Source organism: Pleuronectes platessa, chromosome 19 (assembly GCF_947347685.1).
Source record: "Pleuronectes platessa chromosome 19, fPlePla1.1, whole genome shotgun sequence".
Taxonomy (NCBI): Eukaryota; Metazoa; Chordata; class Actinopteri; order Pleuronectiformes; family Pleuronectidae; genus Pleuronectes; species Pleuronectes platessa.
Genome location: NC_070644.1, coordinates 15,353,055 through 15,371,787, shown reverse-complemented (window position 1 = coordinate 15,371,787; position 18,733 = coordinate 15,353,055). Strand labels below are relative to the sequence as shown.

General features: G+C 40.6%; 1 protein-coding gene across 1 annotated transcript in view; it reads right to left on the bottom strand.

The window, feature by feature from the left end:
* Positions 1-9,008: 9,008 nt before the first annotated feature.
* nsmfa (NMDA receptor synaptonuclear signaling and neuronal migration factor a) overlaps positions 9,009-18,733 on the bottom strand; it is a 34,598-nt gene continuing 24,873 nt past the window's right edge. Inside the window, 8 exon segments of the mRNA XM_053411429.1 lie at positions 9,009-9,106; positions 10,485-10,560; positions 14,464-14,566; positions 14,938-15,017; positions 15,144-15,214; positions 16,164-16,197; positions 16,949-17,032; positions 17,665-17,795. Of these exon segments, the coding sequence (XP_053267404.1) occupies positions 9,009-9,106; positions 10,485-10,560; positions 14,464-14,566; positions 14,938-15,017; positions 15,144-15,214; positions 16,164-16,197; positions 16,949-17,032; positions 17,665-17,795 (677 nt within the window).

The window sequence follows — 18,733 nt, the reverse complement described above, 5'->3', positions numbered from 1 at the left end:
TTAAAACCTACTATCAGACACATACTGGCAGAAATAAATGATTATTTTCAGGTTCTCCATCCTTTTTTAAATATTAAATGTTTATTTAGCTGCTGGATTCAGTGAAAGTGGTTTTAGGTTAAAGATTCATCAGAGGAGGGTTTGATTAACCTCCAAACCCAAGATGAACGTTACATCAATATCAACTGAATTTAAACCTGGAAATGGTAACAATGGTGTAGGTGCATTGGGAAAACATCTAAATCCCAATGCTCAAATCTAAATCCAAAGAAAATGAATTTGCACTGAAAAGTTGCTGCTTGATTTATTATATTTAATGAAGAACTGCAGAAAATAGACTGACCTTAACAAAAGCATTGTTCATTCTACAAGCAGCATGAACACGATACATCAGCATAAAAATAATTCAAAGGGCAGGTTTAGAATTGGCCAGGTCTCCGTGGATACAGCCAATCACAAATTGGGGCTCACTGCAGAACAATGTACTACACGATACACAATGTCATGTGAGACACAGTGCAAATGCAGCTCAGAGGCCGTTCCGGGTCCTGAACTGGTGGGTTCTGCCTTCATTGGGTTCATAAGAGACCCTGAAACCCCAATGTCAGCAGCTGAGAAGTGCTGATTGTGACAGAATTGGAGCCTTCACGTGTCTCGCTTGTTTTATTGTTTACCTGCTGAAGGCCGCCCGGGGTAAGAGAAGAACAAAGAAAAATGCACTTTACCAACACAATAAAGGGCTTGTTCAGCGCTCTGTAAAATTGCATGCTTAGATCTCCTCCTGGAGGTGAGATGTTACAGTTCAGTGGTTTCCCCTTTTTCTCCATTAACCCACTTCAGTAAACTGTACATGCCATCTCCCCAATTAAAGCTGCAAAACTCTGGCTGCAGAAGGAAAGTTTGGGAAACACAGAACTAAATGAAGCTGCTGTCAATGCTGCACTTGGGAAGATTAAAGAACAATGTGAAAAATGCTGCAGAGAACGTGAGACTGAACTCAAGAACTTGACATCAGTCATGAAAATCAAAGATGCATTTATGCAGATGGGATCTCAGACTGCAAGCTGCTGCTGAAGAGAAAATGAACGACGTGAATCACCAACACTTCCTTAGACTCCGTTAAACTTCTCAGAGCAGTGTTTGGAGCAGAAAACAAGAAATCTGGGAAAATACCAGGATCATTTTAAAGTACTTTATACACTCAAGATTATAGGGAAAGATATTTAGTCACTTTCAGAGAGGACAGGGACAAAACATACCTAATTTAAAAAAAAGAAATTATGCGACACAATCTTACATAAATGTATCGTTTGAGGTCTATGACTTTTATAATCTGTACCTTATTATTATGGTTTGTGAATTTCATTATGTTTTATGTAAAGCACTCTGTTTACTTACATACAAACATGTTCTTCTTCTTCTTCTTGTTCTTGTTCTTGTTCTTGTTCTTGTTCTTGTTCTTCTTCTTCTTCTTCTTCTTCTTCTTCTTCTTCGTATTTGTATTAGTATTATTACCTCAAAGGGAAATATTGTGTGTAAAACTAGGAAACACACAGAGCTGAGGTTGTTTTCACAGCTATGAGAAGCTCCACCCAGTTAATACTGTGGCGCTCAGATAACAACAAGTGACCCCTGCACCTAAATCAAACGCACCCCTCGTGATTGGGCGGGAGATTTAAATGACCACTTCGGCATTTCTGTCTCCATTGGTTGCTATGCTAATAATGCTAGCTAACACATCACTAATGGAAACATCGTTGGAAACTCCTTAACTTGACGTAAAGATGCTAACCAGCCGACAGCCATGTTGTATCACTACAGGACGTCTTTGTGAATGAATTTCGGAGGAACTGTGGACCCGGAACGCCGCCTACAGCCTCAGGGGCAAATACACCTGCTAGCTAACCCTGCTAAGATGCTAACCAGGTAAGCACATGTGAGCTTACGTCTCCGTTGTTGTGTGTTTACTTGTGTGGTTTTTTTTTTCTGCCTTTTTTCCCCTCCTGTGAACTTGTGGCTGTGTGCGATATTAGCATTTGTAATGATTTGTCGGGATTGTTGTTCGGCGTGTGCTGCTTTCATGTTGCTCATTTCCATCGTGGAGAAGTAGGAATATTCATGACCCGAGTATTCTGGATTGTTGTGACCTGAATTAGCTTTGTGGCAAGTCCCCCCCCCCCCCCCCCCCCCATGTGGTTGCTCCCTTTGATTTCAGAGGAAATGCATATTTAGATGAAGGCTCCATTATACATAATCGTTTGGTTAACTTCACGCTTGCTTTCCACCATAATATCCAAACAGCTTGTCTGTGGTGTGGTTATTTATTTCTGCATCTTCACTGAGCTGCACTGATCGTAGGAATAAAAGGGATAGTTCACATAAAAATGGAAATTCAATCATTATCTACTCACCACTATGCCTCTTGAGGGTTTTTGAGTCACATATTTGAGTCCAAAAAAACACTTTCGGAGTCTCAGGGGTAAACCGTGATGCAGCCAAAGTGACCCCTTCTTCAGACATAATAAAACAATAGAAACACAACGAGAGAACGTGAACGCACCTCTAAGGGTTATATCAGAGGACATTTAGGCTTAGGACATGTTGGTATTGACACCGTTTCGAGTCGATATTCAGGGCTTGTGGAAAATGTTTTTGTTAAATCTGGAGAAGGGGTCATTTACTTCAATTGTATTGGATTTGGCTGCAACACTGCTTACCCCTGAAACTCCTGCAGTGTTTTGTGGACTGGAACACTTCACCCCCCTTCCATCTCATAGCAGTAAGTAGATAATGAGTGAATTTCATTTTTCATTCTCTCTCCCTTTAAGCCACTGATGGTGCACATACTGCTGCATCACACCACATAGCTTTTTCACAATAAGAATAACCAGTATGTCTCAGGCAGATTGCTCGGTCTAGATATGTATGCATCAGTAGAATCCCCTCATTGTGCTTCTTTGTGCTTTGCACAGTGCAGAGAAGAGCTGGTGTCAGACTCTGTCGCTCTTTTTGAGAGAGAATTTAATTATCGTCACACTCTGGCACTACGGCTGTGTAAAGGGACTAGGTCAGAGCCTAGAAGCAAAACTATCAACTGTACTACGTGAGTACTACACTCAGTCCTGGGAAGTTTCCCTTTCTACTTGCCATTAAGTTCCCACCAGGTGTCCCCTGTGCCTCCAGTGCTGTAGTAGTATTCTAATAGTACGTTAGTAATAAAAAAAGTAAAAGCTGAAGTTTTATTTTGCTTCATCGACAAGTTCTTGATACTGATTTCATGCCACCGCAAAAGTCCTTAGGAATTCATATGGATACCATGAATGTGTGAGATATTTCTGTCTGGACCCAAAATGAAGGACTCACCGACATCAGCAGCCCGGCTCTGCTGACCCACTTCTCAAAGCAAAAGTGTCAACTGCGTCAAATGATAACAAGGCTATAGAAATGCATTATGAAATCAGTAATAATATGAATAAATTCTTAATTTTTCCTATAAGATATCAAATTAGCAACTTTATTATTAGGAAACAATTTATACAACCATAAAAACATTCCATATTTAAGAGTAATGTATCTTCTCAGAGGTTTATTGTTACCACGCTGCCCTTTTCGTCTGTCAACAACCATTTACCACAAAAGGACAACATGCTATGTGTGACTAAACCTGAAGGTAATGAGGGCAGTAAGAAAAATATGAAAAGAAAGAGAAGAAGAGCAAATGATGACCTTTACATCTTTCCCAAAATGCATAATCATACTAATGTGGTCTCTAATGTGAGATCACGCAGGAAGACATTTTCCAGATTGGCTATAAAGTGGCTATCTTCGTCTTTTCTCCATATACTCTCACGCCGTCTTTTAGTTTCACCCCCAGCCTCGACACCAGCTCCAGCATCTTACCGTGCAGAGGACAAGGCTCCTCGTGACCTTGTGCTGCGGCTGGTTAAACTTTTTTTTGCCAGGTGACCGTGTTGTTTTCCTGCGCTGCCAAAAGACCACTTTGGTGATGCGGGGAATTGTTTTCTTGGCACACTTCTGGTCCCTTATCAATACCAATCAATCAGTGTTTGGATGCAGCAGCCTGTCTGAGTATTGTGGCTTTCAGGGGTCTCCCCATCCAAATCCAGTCATCTGACTAACGGATGTGTCCTACAGCACCATATTCATCAATGCTAAACCGTGCATGGCCTCCTCGTACACTCTACAGAGGTGCAATGCGGAGATGGTTTTTGACCTTGAAAGCCTCCAGAGAACGGCTTAAGATAAAATGGATGGGATAAAATTGGATAAAGGATAAAGCGAATTGCAGCTGAATATTAACTAATCGTGTGAGATATTTGCAAACTCCATTTTGCATGTCTTAATTCCCCACTTTAATTCAGATGGAGGAGAGCGAAATGGAGATGGAGGTGAAACGCAGTGCACGGGAGGATGCAGCGTCACAGCAGATTATGGTTACAGACGTTTCTGGGACAAGGCGATAAGGCTCTTTAAAAGTACATCTTCAGTGTAAGGACTTTCTTATCTTTATTTTTGCATCCTAAGTTTCACCTGAGACAAAATCATAAAAAGAAAAACACTGTTTTCGTATATTATCCCTCTCTCTTTCTCATTGGGTTTCCATTTCATTTCTTGCGCTGAGGCTGAACCGAGAGTTTTGTTCCTAGTCGAGTGCTAAGAAATCTGCATTTAACCACCTCTCAAACTATCCACCTTTCTCCCTTCTGCTATGGCTTTGCATAATCTCCATACAATACAAAGCTACTTATACAACAGCCTGTCAAGCACCAGTTCATTTTAAGGAGAAATCTTAGCACACAAATGCATCCAATCAGAATTTCCTTTTGTAGCTCTGCTGTGGCAATGTCCTCTTCTGTAAAACAGGGTAGCGGTGATGGATGATGACGATAGCGGCTTCTTTTGGATAATTGGGGGAGTGTAAGTCATTGAAATGTGCAGGAACAGTATTTTTTTCTCTTAAGTCATATCAAACCACAGCATTTCTATCTCCATGGCTTTGAGTTTAAGTCAGTTTTATACATTTTTCGTCAAAAAACTAACAGATATTGAATATTTAATCTCTATGAATAGATTCTGCATGTAAATATGCAGAGTCTGTTGGCGAGGAACAAGATTTGGGGACCAGAATCCCTCCTGTTTGTGTTTTGTGCCAAGAAACATTCGACTTGTTGATAAAATAAACTGCTCTGACTAGTCTACACTAGAAGCCCCCGAATACTGACCTTTACCCTTGAGAGGCTAATTCTTAATTCGACGATAGGCTTGAGGTGTCAGAGAACTTGCTTTGCATATTTAAATCGCTCTCTAATCCAAAATTTATGCAAAAATACTTTCTTCAAACAATCTACACTTTTCACGTATTCTCTTTGATTTTACCAATATTTGAAACGGCAAATAAAGCAACATAGACTGAGGCATGTTTGCATCTTTAATTAGATTTTAGGTGAAGAAGAAAACAACAAAGCTCTCTCAAACTCCTGAGTCAGGGTGCTCTTCAGATCATGGTCATTTCAGCACAATAAATCTTAACAAAACCTTAATAGCCATCGATTTCTGGAGAGGCCGCATGAGGTGTTCTTCTGTTTTCTCTATGGCACGAGACGTTTCCTTTTCAAAAAAGAAGTTCCTGAATCGACAGAATCCACCCAATCGCTGCTTTGCTTTAACTGACCAGTGATCATTTCTCTGGTCAGAGAAATATTCCATTAAAACCCAGCAGCTGTTCAGGGCAACATCTTTGAAGAATCTGGCAGCTTAGCGCTTCTGCTGGAATTAAAATGGCTCAATGATGGCTTGTGTTGAATTTTAAATCTGTAGTGAAAACATGTAATGCGTGACTCAGGCTGAGAGAGCACTTGTCTGTGCCAGACAAACTGTAGGCAAGCGCTGCAATGTCAGAGAGAGGGCGAGAGCGAATGAAAACCAGAGTACTGCTCGCGGGGAAATGGAGAAACACTCCAGTGAGACGCTCAACACAAATAATATCTGCACTCAAAGCTTCAAATGTTAAAACATCCACACAAATAATGACAAATGCAAAGTACTTACCACACACAGAAGGAGAATGCCTCTGACTGCATGTATTGGAATTTGTTTGTGTGTGTGTTCATGTTAGAGCTGGGACCACTCTGTAAACTCTCTCCTGTGGCGTCTGACAATTGATTAGTAATAGCAGCGATTCTATGGGACCTTCAGGAGCTGTTGTTATTTGGGGCTGTACACTGCTGTGATTGTCTGAGCAGTGAGTTGAGGTGGGACGTCGCAGTGTTCCGAGAAAAAGCAGGAAAACAAATGCAATGTGTTTATGAAATGCTGTTATCAGATAATGCCGGTAGTCTTTAATATCATTTGAAAAGATGGTACCACTTATAATCCTCTCAAGGGAATGCTTTTACATTAGATTTGGCGAAAAACTATGGGCACATAAAAAGAGGAATATTCGTTTTCTAAAAGGACAAACCTCAGTTTCATATTTTAGGGAAACAAGCCATCATCAGGGTCTTTTATTTAAATGAGACAGGTTACATTTCTCAGTAAGATCATCTCACAGTCTGAATTTCCTCAAACTGTATCGATGTCAGAATGCATTTGCCCAAGTGATCTTGCATAAATCACTGTACGCAGTAATTGGTGCACGAAGCAGGACTTCAACTCCTTTCTTCTGTCACTTTTCATCATGTCCTGCCCCTTTTTACCATCACAGCCTGTTCACTGCACCGTAGACATGGACCGACCAGGTTTGATCAGTTGTAACTTTCAGGTTTGGTTGAACAAAACAGTATAAAGTCTACTTTATTTTATGGTTAATTAAGCCTGTAAGAATCAGGGTCGACTTTCTGTGCTTTGAGTGTCAGTGAAAAGGTTGATGGAAACTACAAAGTAAAAAAAGAATGTACTCATTTGCACAAAAAGTTTTTACGCTTGCCTGAGGTGTTTTTTTTTGCCTGTTTTAAGAGTTTATGTGTGGAAACACCTCTTTACGAATATGATTGCACATAGCAAACATTTAACTCACATGGCAGATCAGAGGTTTCTGCTTTAAAAGGAGAAAAAGGAAGAGGAAGAGGAGGTGTTGTTTGAAGTTCCTGACCTTAAAGAATAGTAACAACTTGCCCAATTAAAAACTTTTCCTTTAGCCCTTTCTCAATGTTGTTCTCCTAGATGGTTATGGGAAATGGTTTAGTTTCTTCCTCAATGTTTTCTGGCGGTTCTCAAACAACTTATTTAGTTTCTGGTTCTTGAGCTTTGATTCCCCATTCTGTTGATTACAGCCATAAGCATCATCGCCTCTCAGGGTCTTCTGACACTACGCAGCCTAGTTTACTAACTCCAGCTCAGTTGATGGAAACAGTTGATTTTCATCATTGGAGCATTGGAAAAGTTCATTTTATATTCACTTGAATTATAGGAAATATGGGAACTGCGACTTCAGCGGCAGATGTGCACCTATCTTGCTTCTGGAAAAAAAATCATTTCATAACTGATTTTTCACGATTATATTTATTGTAAATATCTGTTTGTCCCAGCCCAAGTATTTGTAGTCTTAATAGGTTAGCTAGAGAAAGAGAAAGCTCAGGCAGGTCTCTCCGTGCGACGTTCTCAAGCGCAGACACACACTCAGCACATACTTTCTGGCCTTTTAACTAGCTGACACCTGGCAGGGGCAGCAGATGGCTGTTAACAGCTTAAACTTCTGGCAGATCTGTTTTAATTCAGAGAGCTCCGGCCCTCTGACTGGATCACAGCCCAGGAGAGAGAGGGATGGCAGAAGCTGGTTTTTGGCTGGCGCTAAGAGGAGCCAAAGAGTGTTTGGCAGAGGTGAGACCAGCTGACACTTTTGACTGGCTATGTGGCCTGAACCTTCCGCTGAGGAGCAGGGGGGGATCATGGGAGCAACTCCTACACTACAGGGGCAGGAGCACTTGGATGGCTGTTACATCCCACTTGACATCATGAAGTATACTGTCAACTCGAACGCCGCGGAAAGATACTTGTGTGGAGATGGAGGTGATGATGATTGTTTTTGCTTCAGCAGAGGAGCAGATAGAGAAAAATACACACAACATATCAGCATGTTTGTTTGTTTTTTTACATGGAAAACACACGCACGCACACATACACACAAAATCTGCACATTGTACTTTTCATTTCTTTTCTTTTTTAAACCAAAACATAAAAGTCAATTCCTCAAACAAAAGATATTTTCTAGAGGGATAATACATTCGTTCCAAGCGATGGAGATGAAGATTACAATATCTTGATAGAATAGACAAACAGATTAATTACTTCATGGCTAAAACCTGAGTTATTCCAAAGTATTTTTCATATGAAACTGCACAACAATGCACATCAAAAATAAATGATGCATCATTATTCTCGTATAGAGGATTATTTGCATGACTAAAGCTATGCTAATATATTCAATGTTGTATATACACACACATCAGGATGTGGGTTATTCATGTGTATGCATGTCTCCAGGTTATCTGGGAGGGGCCAGTTGAAACACAGAACCATAATATGATGGAATGACTTTCAGCAATTCTTCTTGAAGCACTTAGGCTTCAAAAAGTACAACAGACGTGTGATGAAAATGGTATTTCTTCTTTGTACACGCTTGAATGTTTGATTCTCCTCTTGCGTTCACTCGAGAAGCAGAGAGAGTTGATTTGCGAGTTCAATCCTCTGATTTTTCCTCGTTTTTTTTTCTTTTATTTGTAAAGTCTCTGCCCTTTTTTGTCTGTCTTTGACTCGGGAGGTTATGAAGAACAGAGGCACGGCATTGTTGAGTTTATCTCCAGCCTCCCTCTCCATCCTCCCCCAGCCCTCATTCCTGGGATGAAAGCGGGTGTGTGACTGGTTTATATCGAGCTGATGGGTGGAGCACTAGACGTGGAGCGATGTTCAGTCAATGGATCAGTTTCTTTTATAACAGGATCCTCGTGGCACTGCAGGGGGGGGCTGCACCTGTTATCCTGGGGTCTTCGTCACAAAAACTCCTCATACTCCAAGAGTTTGGAGTGCTGGCGCGTCTTCCAGAGGCGGTAGAGGCGGAAGTCAAAGTACTTCTCAATCATCTCTTTCCCTTGATCGGTAAATGAGACAGGAAAAGTTTTAATTATGCTTTTAGGAAGCAGAAAAACATTGTTATCCAAAAACAATATGTGGGCAGGATGTTATGATTCTATAATACCAGCAAAAACACAACACAAAAGATAATGGGAAAACAGTTTTATGAGGTTTTCTCATTTGCATGATATGTGTATTCTTAAAAAAAAATACATCTATCTATGCTCTTTGCCAAATTACACGTATTCCCTCATGCTGGTAACCTTGTATTAATATAGTATCCTAGGAATTTAATTAAAATTAGATTATTAAGTTCTTGCATATTGTTCAGTGCAAATGTTCTTCATCAATGCAGGAAGTAGTGTGTTCTATATAGGACACGTTGGGTGAAAGTGAAGGGCAGGAGGTTGGGTTGACATATGGCGGCTCTGACATTCATGCAGCTGATCGGACCTGGACTAACTTTGAGCTTGACCCATGGGGACCAACGGTCAAAATGTCTCCCCTCCAGCTTTGCTTCCCCCATCTTTTTAGGAAGTTGAATGTTAAATCTCTGGAGTCAAAATGTTGTTGGCATATGCAAATATTGAAAGCGACAAATCTTTGTTATTGAACATATTCAGAGATTTTCCTGACACAATGTTCTTATGTATGGGACAAAATGTAGGTTGGATTTGTCCAACTCCTAATTAGTTCCTTTTTAATTTTATTCATATGTTGACCAGAGTAAATCTATTTTGCTGTTTGTTTTACTATTAATGCTTATGTTGTGTAATCTTTTAATCATCAGGGGTACAGATGAAGGCGCTCTTTCGATAGAAAAGTGGCAGGAGACATACTGTTGTTATAAAAGAGTTCAGGAAGGGAGAGAAAACATTTCTCTGTGGAAAACTTCTGATGAAAGTGAAGGACTGCAGAGGAGGGAGTGTGGATCTGGGTGGACCATGAGGATGCTTTAGTTATAAAGTGTTGACAGGAGCGTACAGTATGTCCCTGCTCCCACCCGGTAGGAGGAGAGGAGTGGGTTTAAAGGTAGAGCACATTAACAAGACTTTCTCCTGGTGGGTGTTTGGCACAAAGTGTGACGTCAATACTGACTTGGATAATATGCATTCAATAAAAGCAGATTCCCACTGAAATCAGGACAGAGCACAAGTGTATAAGAACAGAATGAACATGTTTCAAACGAGAAGAAAACAGCAATTGAAACAGTCTTAAATGAATTGGGTCATTAGTTGTTTCCGTATTGTTCACTAAGGTAACAGCTGTTTGAGTACTTTCCTCACTGCGGATGTTCACGCCGGACATATGCTGTTTAGTTGCGTCACTTCGTGCGCATGTGTCCTTGTGACCTCCATGTTTGAGTGTGTGTGTGCATGTTTAATCCAACCCACCCTGAGCAGACAGCTCCAGCGGTGACTCGAACTCCACAGAATAAGGCCTCATCAGATTCTTCAGTTTGTGGAACAGCTGTTGGGCCGAGATAAGAAAGCAAAGTCCAATTAATCCTACTGCACTAGGATATGCTTGCAGCGGGGGGGGGGGGCAACAGCAGACACAACAGGCTCATGAATACACAAATATAGAATCAGACGCAGGAATGGGAACGAAGCTGACTCATTAATGGCAAAGAGAATGTACATTCTTCATATTTAGGAGGACAGGTGAAGAAATATGAGGAGGCACATATGACCTCTTTGAACTAGCATAAAACATCTTGTCAAAAGAGCAGGATATTTGTTTTATTAAGACAATCTTGCTCAGGAAATTTAAGGGAAAAGAAACGTATATCATATATATTAACAAAAAAACCTAGTTAGATGACATCGTGACGCAGCGTGGGATCATGGGAGTCTTCACCACCATTGGCTATGAGAATCTACCCACCACCACTAAGGGTAAAGCAGATATAATGCAATTAAAAGGCAACCAAAATGAAATGTTTTGATATAACATAAGTACACAACAAGTCTATAAATTATATGACATACTGATACTAACTGGCATCTTGCGTTTGTAGCCCTGTAAGTGTTTTTATTTTCTCACACCACAAAACCTCAAGAACTAAATTCAGGCTCTTATGAGATTAAAACGTAAAATAATTGGTCAGGTTCCCGCTTCAAAATTAATTTTTCTCCAGTATTATATCATTGTAGATGAGATACTTTTTTAGACAAAAAAAAGGGGCATTACTTAATTGTCAAAATAGTCATTAGTTTCAGCTGTAATGACATAATCACTGTTTGATTTCAACTTTGCAGAGATTTTATAGCTTTTATTCCCCAGTCTTGTCTTTTCCATTGTCTCTCCTGCAGGGACTGTTGTGTCGCGTTACACATTCAAAAACCTCACTGATTTCTCGCTTTGATTCAGTCTTGTGGGATCTCCGTATCTCCCTGTCTGGAAATATCAAAAACCCAAATTCACCTTTTGTTTGTCACTTGATGTTAAACTGGGGGTGGTAAAGAAGAAGCAGCTTTCATTCCGTGTGTTTGCAGTCCTTTGAAAGAAGATAAAAGAAGGTGGCGAGTTGCCAGGCTCGTCTGTAATGCAGAGAGAGCTGCAGGCAAAATAACAAATCTCAAATAATGTGATAATAACACTGTAGATTTCCTCCTGTCCCGGGTGGCTTCATATAAGCTCTCAGTGGCTGCCGTCTTGCTGCCAAGACAGATTGGGATTTGTTGCTGATGAAACTAAAAACGTGCTTGAAAGTCTCTGGATGGGAACTAGGCTGCGCCGCCTGTCTGACCTGCTCACCTGCTGTTCTCCATCCCCAGCCTTCTTTCCATTTTTCAGCATCCAAGCTGTGTTTCAGACAAACTAGTACATTTCAATATTTGAGTGCTGCACTCTTGTGTGCAACCTTTTTGTCCTCATTTCAGTGTCAACTGTCCTTTCCAGTTTATCACAGAGCAGCAGCAACATTTTTAATGCAGCTGAGCTTGTTTCTCTGATAACTTAAGATCCAGACGTCTGAGGATCCCTCATCCAGGGTAAAGGTTATAAAGTTACGAGGCTGTAAAAAGTGGCGCAGACGTGACTTGAAACTTTGAAGTGTGCTGGAAATGTTTTAATGTCCGTCCATCCGGCCAACAGCCAGCGTTTATTGATAACTGGCCATGTTTCAGGAACAGATGGAAATATTATGACCTAATTTCCTGCAACTTATGTTTATCAGCAGCGTACACCCATGAGGTGCTAGTTCTACTTTAATCAGCCAGTTTATTTTACCCAATAAACCCATTTCTTAGCCCAAACTGAGAAATGCAATAAGTTCTGACTTAATGACACATGCATTACAATGATATGAAATAGGGAATTAACATGACAAAATCAGCTCCTGTTTTGCACTGCAAATGATCTCCCTTCTGATATTAGCGAAGTGCTTTTATTAACCGTGCATTAATTATTATGATTTTTACTTTTCAAACAGAGAGGGGGAGGTTTCATTTATCCCTCTGATGATTTCAGCCCACACCAGTCTGGCTGCAGGCTCAATATTTATAATCTTAAATATACATTTTATTGCACGATATCTGGATTCAAGTGCCCCCGGGCACAACTGAACCTTTGTTATGCATTATATGAATGTACATTAGTGTGTTTGTGTATGAAGATGCAGCTTGACACACTCTGTATGTATGGCTTGCTTTCAAATTTGCATTTAGGAAGTTGTGTGAAGCTTCTGCTTATTAATTGAAGACCTGTATGTCCCTGTTGTTTCTATGCTGGTGATGATGTGTTACATTGTTTTGTGGAGGAATATGTCAATATATATTGTGAATCCGTGTCTACATGCTAGTGGTGAGTGGTAAACAATTTTGTTGTTTCCCAGAAGAAGTACAACAGTCTAGACCACAGACTGTAAAGATGGACGACATGGCAGCTCCTCAAAAGCGAAGCCCAAAAGTTTTGGTCGCCCCCTTGTGACAGCCACAGACTGACTTGGGATTGGTCGAGCACACATCTTAGCAGGACCTTGGTAACGCGGTTATGTGCCCGGATTGCTGCTGCGCCAGACTCTGGGTCCAAATGATGTCATCGCTGCAAGATGGCAGCTATTGTGTCCTGGATATTTTTGCTTCGTTTCTGGATAGTGAGAGGAAGAGGAGACGCTCGGTCCGTACAGTCCATTTTCAAACAACCCTTGTAAAAATATGAAACACACCAATTGTGTAGCTTTGGATTTCTTGAAACAACTGCAATTGTGTCTGTCTGCAGGGGCGGAGATATCATTGATGTGCAGACTGTTCTGCAGACTGTCCCATCCGCCCCGGAGAGATCCACTTTATATAACTAAGCATTTTGGCAGACATGACTGGAACAGACAGTTGTGTCGGACAAACCCTGTGTCTTTGTGTGTCTGCCAGCTTGTGTGTTTGTGTTTTGATTTTAAATTCGTTTTTTGTCCATGTGGTTTGTTTCCTCATGCCAAGTTATACAGAGGTGCAGCATCACTCAACATGTGTGCCCCGCAGCTACATCCAGCAACAATATTACTCAGAGTGAGATAATGGTCACACAGGTGGAGGAAGGAGAAAACCTGGAGGATTGTGTGCAGATTATCAATCAAATAGACGCAGCGAGCATAAATATGAGAGCAGAGGGCAGCGAACAATGAAACGAGGACATAAGGCGGCAGAGAGAAAAATGGTGGAAGCGTGAATATGTGTAAAGATGAGATAGGGAACCAAAACGCAATAAACCTTGGGCATCCGGTTAAAAATGAGACTGTGGCACATAAAGCCAAAATGATTAACACGTAATAAATTAAGGTACCATAATACTTTGTCATAAACCGACCTGATTTAAGGCTGACCTAGATTTCACCCCTTGATATAACCAGCAAACAAAGCAGATGTGTTGCACGTTATCAGATGGCATCACATTGTAATAGTAAGAAAACTCATTTAGCCACTTTGTGAAATAACGGGACAAAGGGAAGATTTACCACTATGAAACTAGGAACTCAGATCAAGTCAAATTCTATTTGTTTAACTGAATATAAGAAATCACATTTCTTTCGAGAGGCCCTAACAATCCATAGAGTCCTACAGCCTCTGATTCTCCCTAAAACCCCTTTAAATAGGGCAGAATTATAGACACCTCAATAGATATTAAATGTGTGGACATAATATATTTTGTGTAGACATTGATTATATTTGTGTTCCTGTATTTATTTAGCTACAGAGCTACGAGCATGTGTGCTACTGAAAAAGAGAAGGTTGCTCAGCCTTTTTTGTGTCAACAGCAATTTCTGCTGTCTTTGGAAACAGTGTTATTTCTGCTGTGTTTGCTTTCCTATTGTTGTGATGGGCTTTTAATGAGCGTCAAGAGGGGAAACGGCTCTGTGCATGGATGTACACATACCTTTTCTCCATTGGGGTTGCCCAGGACGTAGCATCCCATAATGTGGATGAGGTTTGGCTCCGGGTTGACTTTACTCATGAAGCGACTGAGTCTTTTCCAGAATCTGAACAAAGACAAAAGGCTAATCTCAACATGGGCCTTTTTTTATTTTTAAAGAACCACATTGGTTGGGATTTCAGGCAAATGTATGACTTTATGAAATCTTTACCCTGAGGATTTTCTTTTAAAAAGTTCTGTCATATTTTGTTTATCCAGCACCAATACATGTTTTACTGTTTTATTTCTCTGAATATTGACTCCCTCTTCCGGATCTGTAATTTTGGTGGTTGTATTTTTTTCAAATATATTGTTATCATTTTGATTATTGATCAAATAAAAGTCTCAGTAAATATAATATAAATATCAGACACAGAAATTGTGAAAGGGATTTACAACATGAGGCTGTAGATGACAAACTAAAAGAACATAACTCACTGGCTCATGTCCTCCTCCTTTTCCACCTTAGCGAATGTTGCCACTTTATTCTTCAGTAAATACAGATGACCGGGGCCTCCCTAACAAACACACACGAGTAAAACACTTCAGGGAAATCCATATGAAGTTATCACGCCAAATATCCCAAATGAAGCATATTCTGCAAGGAATACATTGATGTTAACCTCCATCTCCTTGTTTCTCACCTGACAAAAGATGAGCATCCTCCAGAACTTGCTTCCTCTCCTGTAAGCTGTAAGTTTCTTCTCTATTTCCTCTGAGAGAGGGAGAGAAGAGATTTGGATTGATGAAAGAGAGACAGGCAGAACACAAAGGGAAATCCCCGGAGGCAGAGTTCAAGTACAGGTGTAATAATAGACGGCAGAGACATTAGCAGAAGATGTAGTTTATATTAAATTCAACAGTGTGTACCTTAGGCTGCAAGAAATGTCACATCACAATAAAATGGGCCCGTGAAAGACGTGCAGTCAAATAGAAAGTTGGATTGTAAATTATTCATTTACATCCTTTTAGTTACTCTGTGAGTTGAGTTCATCTTTTTTTACCTTTGACTGTTCATTTTCAGTAGGAAGAAACATTTTTGCATTTATTTTTTAAGTCATTTTGCAGGATTTAATCAGTTTGAAAATCAACAGACCGTATTATCCGGATCTCAGCAATTGTTTTTGCTTTCTTCTGATTAGATTGCAGGTAAGGTTTAGCTTCGAGCTGTTTTTCTGACCTTTTACACCTGGAGTATGATTCAGAGTTCAGACTCCTCAGGCAAACTGAGCCACTGTTCAGGTTCATATTTTAAAGCAACAGATTTTCCATTCATAGTGGTTCCATCCTTCAATTCTCTTTTATACACTGAATTACACATTCTGTGTATGTATCGTTCCATTTTTTTTAAATTCAATAATGTGTCTACTATTATTAACCAGTTCATCTAATGTTTTTTTTGTAACACAACTTCCATCTGATCGACCCACGTGTGCATTCAGTTACTGCCTCCAAAAAGTTAACAGTTGTTACCGTTTGATATTTTTAGCTTCATATATATTCATGTATTTTTTTCTATTTTAGTCACTATTTTAATTACATCCCGCTAGGAGCTTATGTTTTCACAAGTGTTAGTTTCCTTGATTCTTAATTAGCAGGATTACGCAAATAGCACTTAACCAAGGATCTTTATGAACACCGTTGAAAATGCAGAAGACACTCACCCAAAATATCATCAAAAGTTGCATGTTCATGGTCCTGAAAAAAGGCATTCAAATAAAAAATGATTATTTAACATGAAAACACTGAAACTTACATTACAATTCGGACGATGCAGTACGAAGACCAGAGTCTTCCCCTGTATGACCCTGAAGGCCTAATTATAGTCCTGCGACTGCAACCGCGGAAGGCCACGCAGCTGCATCGACGGACTCGTTTTGGTTTATGCTTCACTCACGTGTTGCGCATGTTGCAACGCAATTCACCGCCAGAACACTAGGCGGAGTAACGTTTTGTTTCGAAAACAAAACACACAAAGAAGAGACGTCTTCTTCTTCGTCGAATCTTTATTTACATCGCCACTCCGGCTCCTAATAGCCTATTTCTGGCGGACAAATCCTCCAGTCAGTGACGGGTTATACAAGTGGTCATACTTTCGGATCTCTTCTGCCAAGTGCTCTTCTATTTGTTCCATATTCGTTCTTCTAAATCTTCCGTGATTTCCGTGTATTGTGGGGCATGAAACCGGAAACTAGACTCCGGACGGGATGTAGTAAGCAGACCAATCACAAGCCTTGCGGGCTGCGTGAGGCTCGCGTCGTTTTGTCGTGTAGTTAGAAAAATTGGCGGACGCACGCAAGCCCGCAGAGGGCACGAAAGGGGCGTGTTGCGTGTCTTGCGTGCATGCGTGCGTCCGTGCAACACGAGTATAATTCGGGCTTGAGACACAGTTGTCATGTATGCATGTCATTCTGTGCAGCTTATCTATGTTTCATTGTGTAGGACTCACATAGAGGATGGGGATGATGGAGGGGTCATCCCTGCGGATTATAGTGGGAACGTACTCCGCCTTGGGGACCTTAGAGGAGATCAGCTAAAGGTGAAGGAGAAACAGAAGAGGCAGAGAAAAGATCTGTTAAGTGGGATGTTAGGGGGAAAAGGGGGAAAGAGGGGGGGAATAATAAAGGGATGGAAGAGTTTCAGCTAAACAAAGGAGGAAAGGAGAAAAGAACAAACTCTATCACATCTTCGTGCCCACAGGGGAAAGTGCAGCTCTATATAAAATGCAAAGTGGATAACACCTTTGATTTCAGGGAATGACGTGAATATCAAGTTACAGTGCGTCAATCGTGTTGGTCTATTAAAGCCGAGACCAGTCGTCAATATGCAGTCCTGAAATAATCATTTTCTCAATCTACTTAAATGGTGGGTTCTTCTCTTTAGTTGTATAAAACAACACAAAAAGTAAGGCTAACACTTGAATCCTCTTGATCGCCCCCTAGTGGTTGGCTGCATTACAGGTCGTAAACCCCCCTCCTCCTTATGGGCCATGCACCAAACTAAAAATTCCAAGTACACGTCAAATCATTTTTCTCGTGGATGGATGAGTTTGTGTAATACTGTGAGGTCCCTGCTGTGTCCTGACTCATACTCCAATGCCTCAATCATAGACCTTTGTATTTGATTCAATAATCTGCAGATCTTGTTACAATCTTGGCCTCCTACCATGATTTTGGGAGGTATGAAGTCATCTCCCTCGCAGGCGAGCCGCTCCATCTCTCTCTCCTCCTCCCAGTCTGAAGTGTCGTCAAGGCCTCCTTCATCCAGGGTGCCACAAGAGGCCTGGAGTTCTCCACCTGGAGGAGAATATAATCCACCAGTGAGGGAAAGTGACTTGAGCTAATAGCGTGTGGGCAGAGGTGTTGGGATTGGATTGGGAGGCGTTAAAGGTGACACGAGAGAGAGAGAAAAAGGGAGGGAGTGAAGGGAGGATGTTTTCAGGAAGTGGAGAGAGGCGAGAGTGGAGGAGAGAAAAACAGATGGAGCCGTTAATAATGGTGGTGACATAAGAAAATGACGGATGGGAGAAGAAAAAGCAGAGGCAGCTGGCAGGGGGAGACGAAAGTGACTGATAGTGAGAGATTCCTGGCATGAACCAATAAGGAACGTTATTAAAAAAAAAAACATGGATCGGAGGCTGTTTGGAAGAGAAAGTGCTATTTAGCATCAAGTCATGCTTCTCTGATAATCATAATGTATATGACACACTGAAGGAGAAAGTTAACTGAATGAGACCTGTGATAAAATAAATCAGCATTGAAAACGATGCTTATCAAGATGAAGGTCATTATTGTCATTTGTAAAAGTCACAGTGAATAGTGAGCCGTGTCTGTTGTCTCTGTACGGACTCTGCTACAAATGGCTTCAACAGCTGCAGCCTTTAATGTCAATTTATGAATCAATTCTTTGAAACTGAGACAATGTAAAAGGAAAACAATGTCTGTCCAGATGTTTGTTTTTTCAACATAAAAAAATTATCTCTTAGTTTTACATTTTCAAAGCTCAGAAAACAACTAGAGCTCCACCAATTTATGGGTTGGTCCATAAGAAATCACCCAAAATGATGATTTCCTAGACAATATTGTAATTTATGTTTAATATGGATTCATAATCAAGTTTTAAACTTTAAGCCTAAATCACATTTCATTTTATTAGGGCTCTATAACGTCGATAACTTTAGACTCATTGCAAAATGTTTAATATTAAGGACGATAATGCATTTTTAAACTCACAA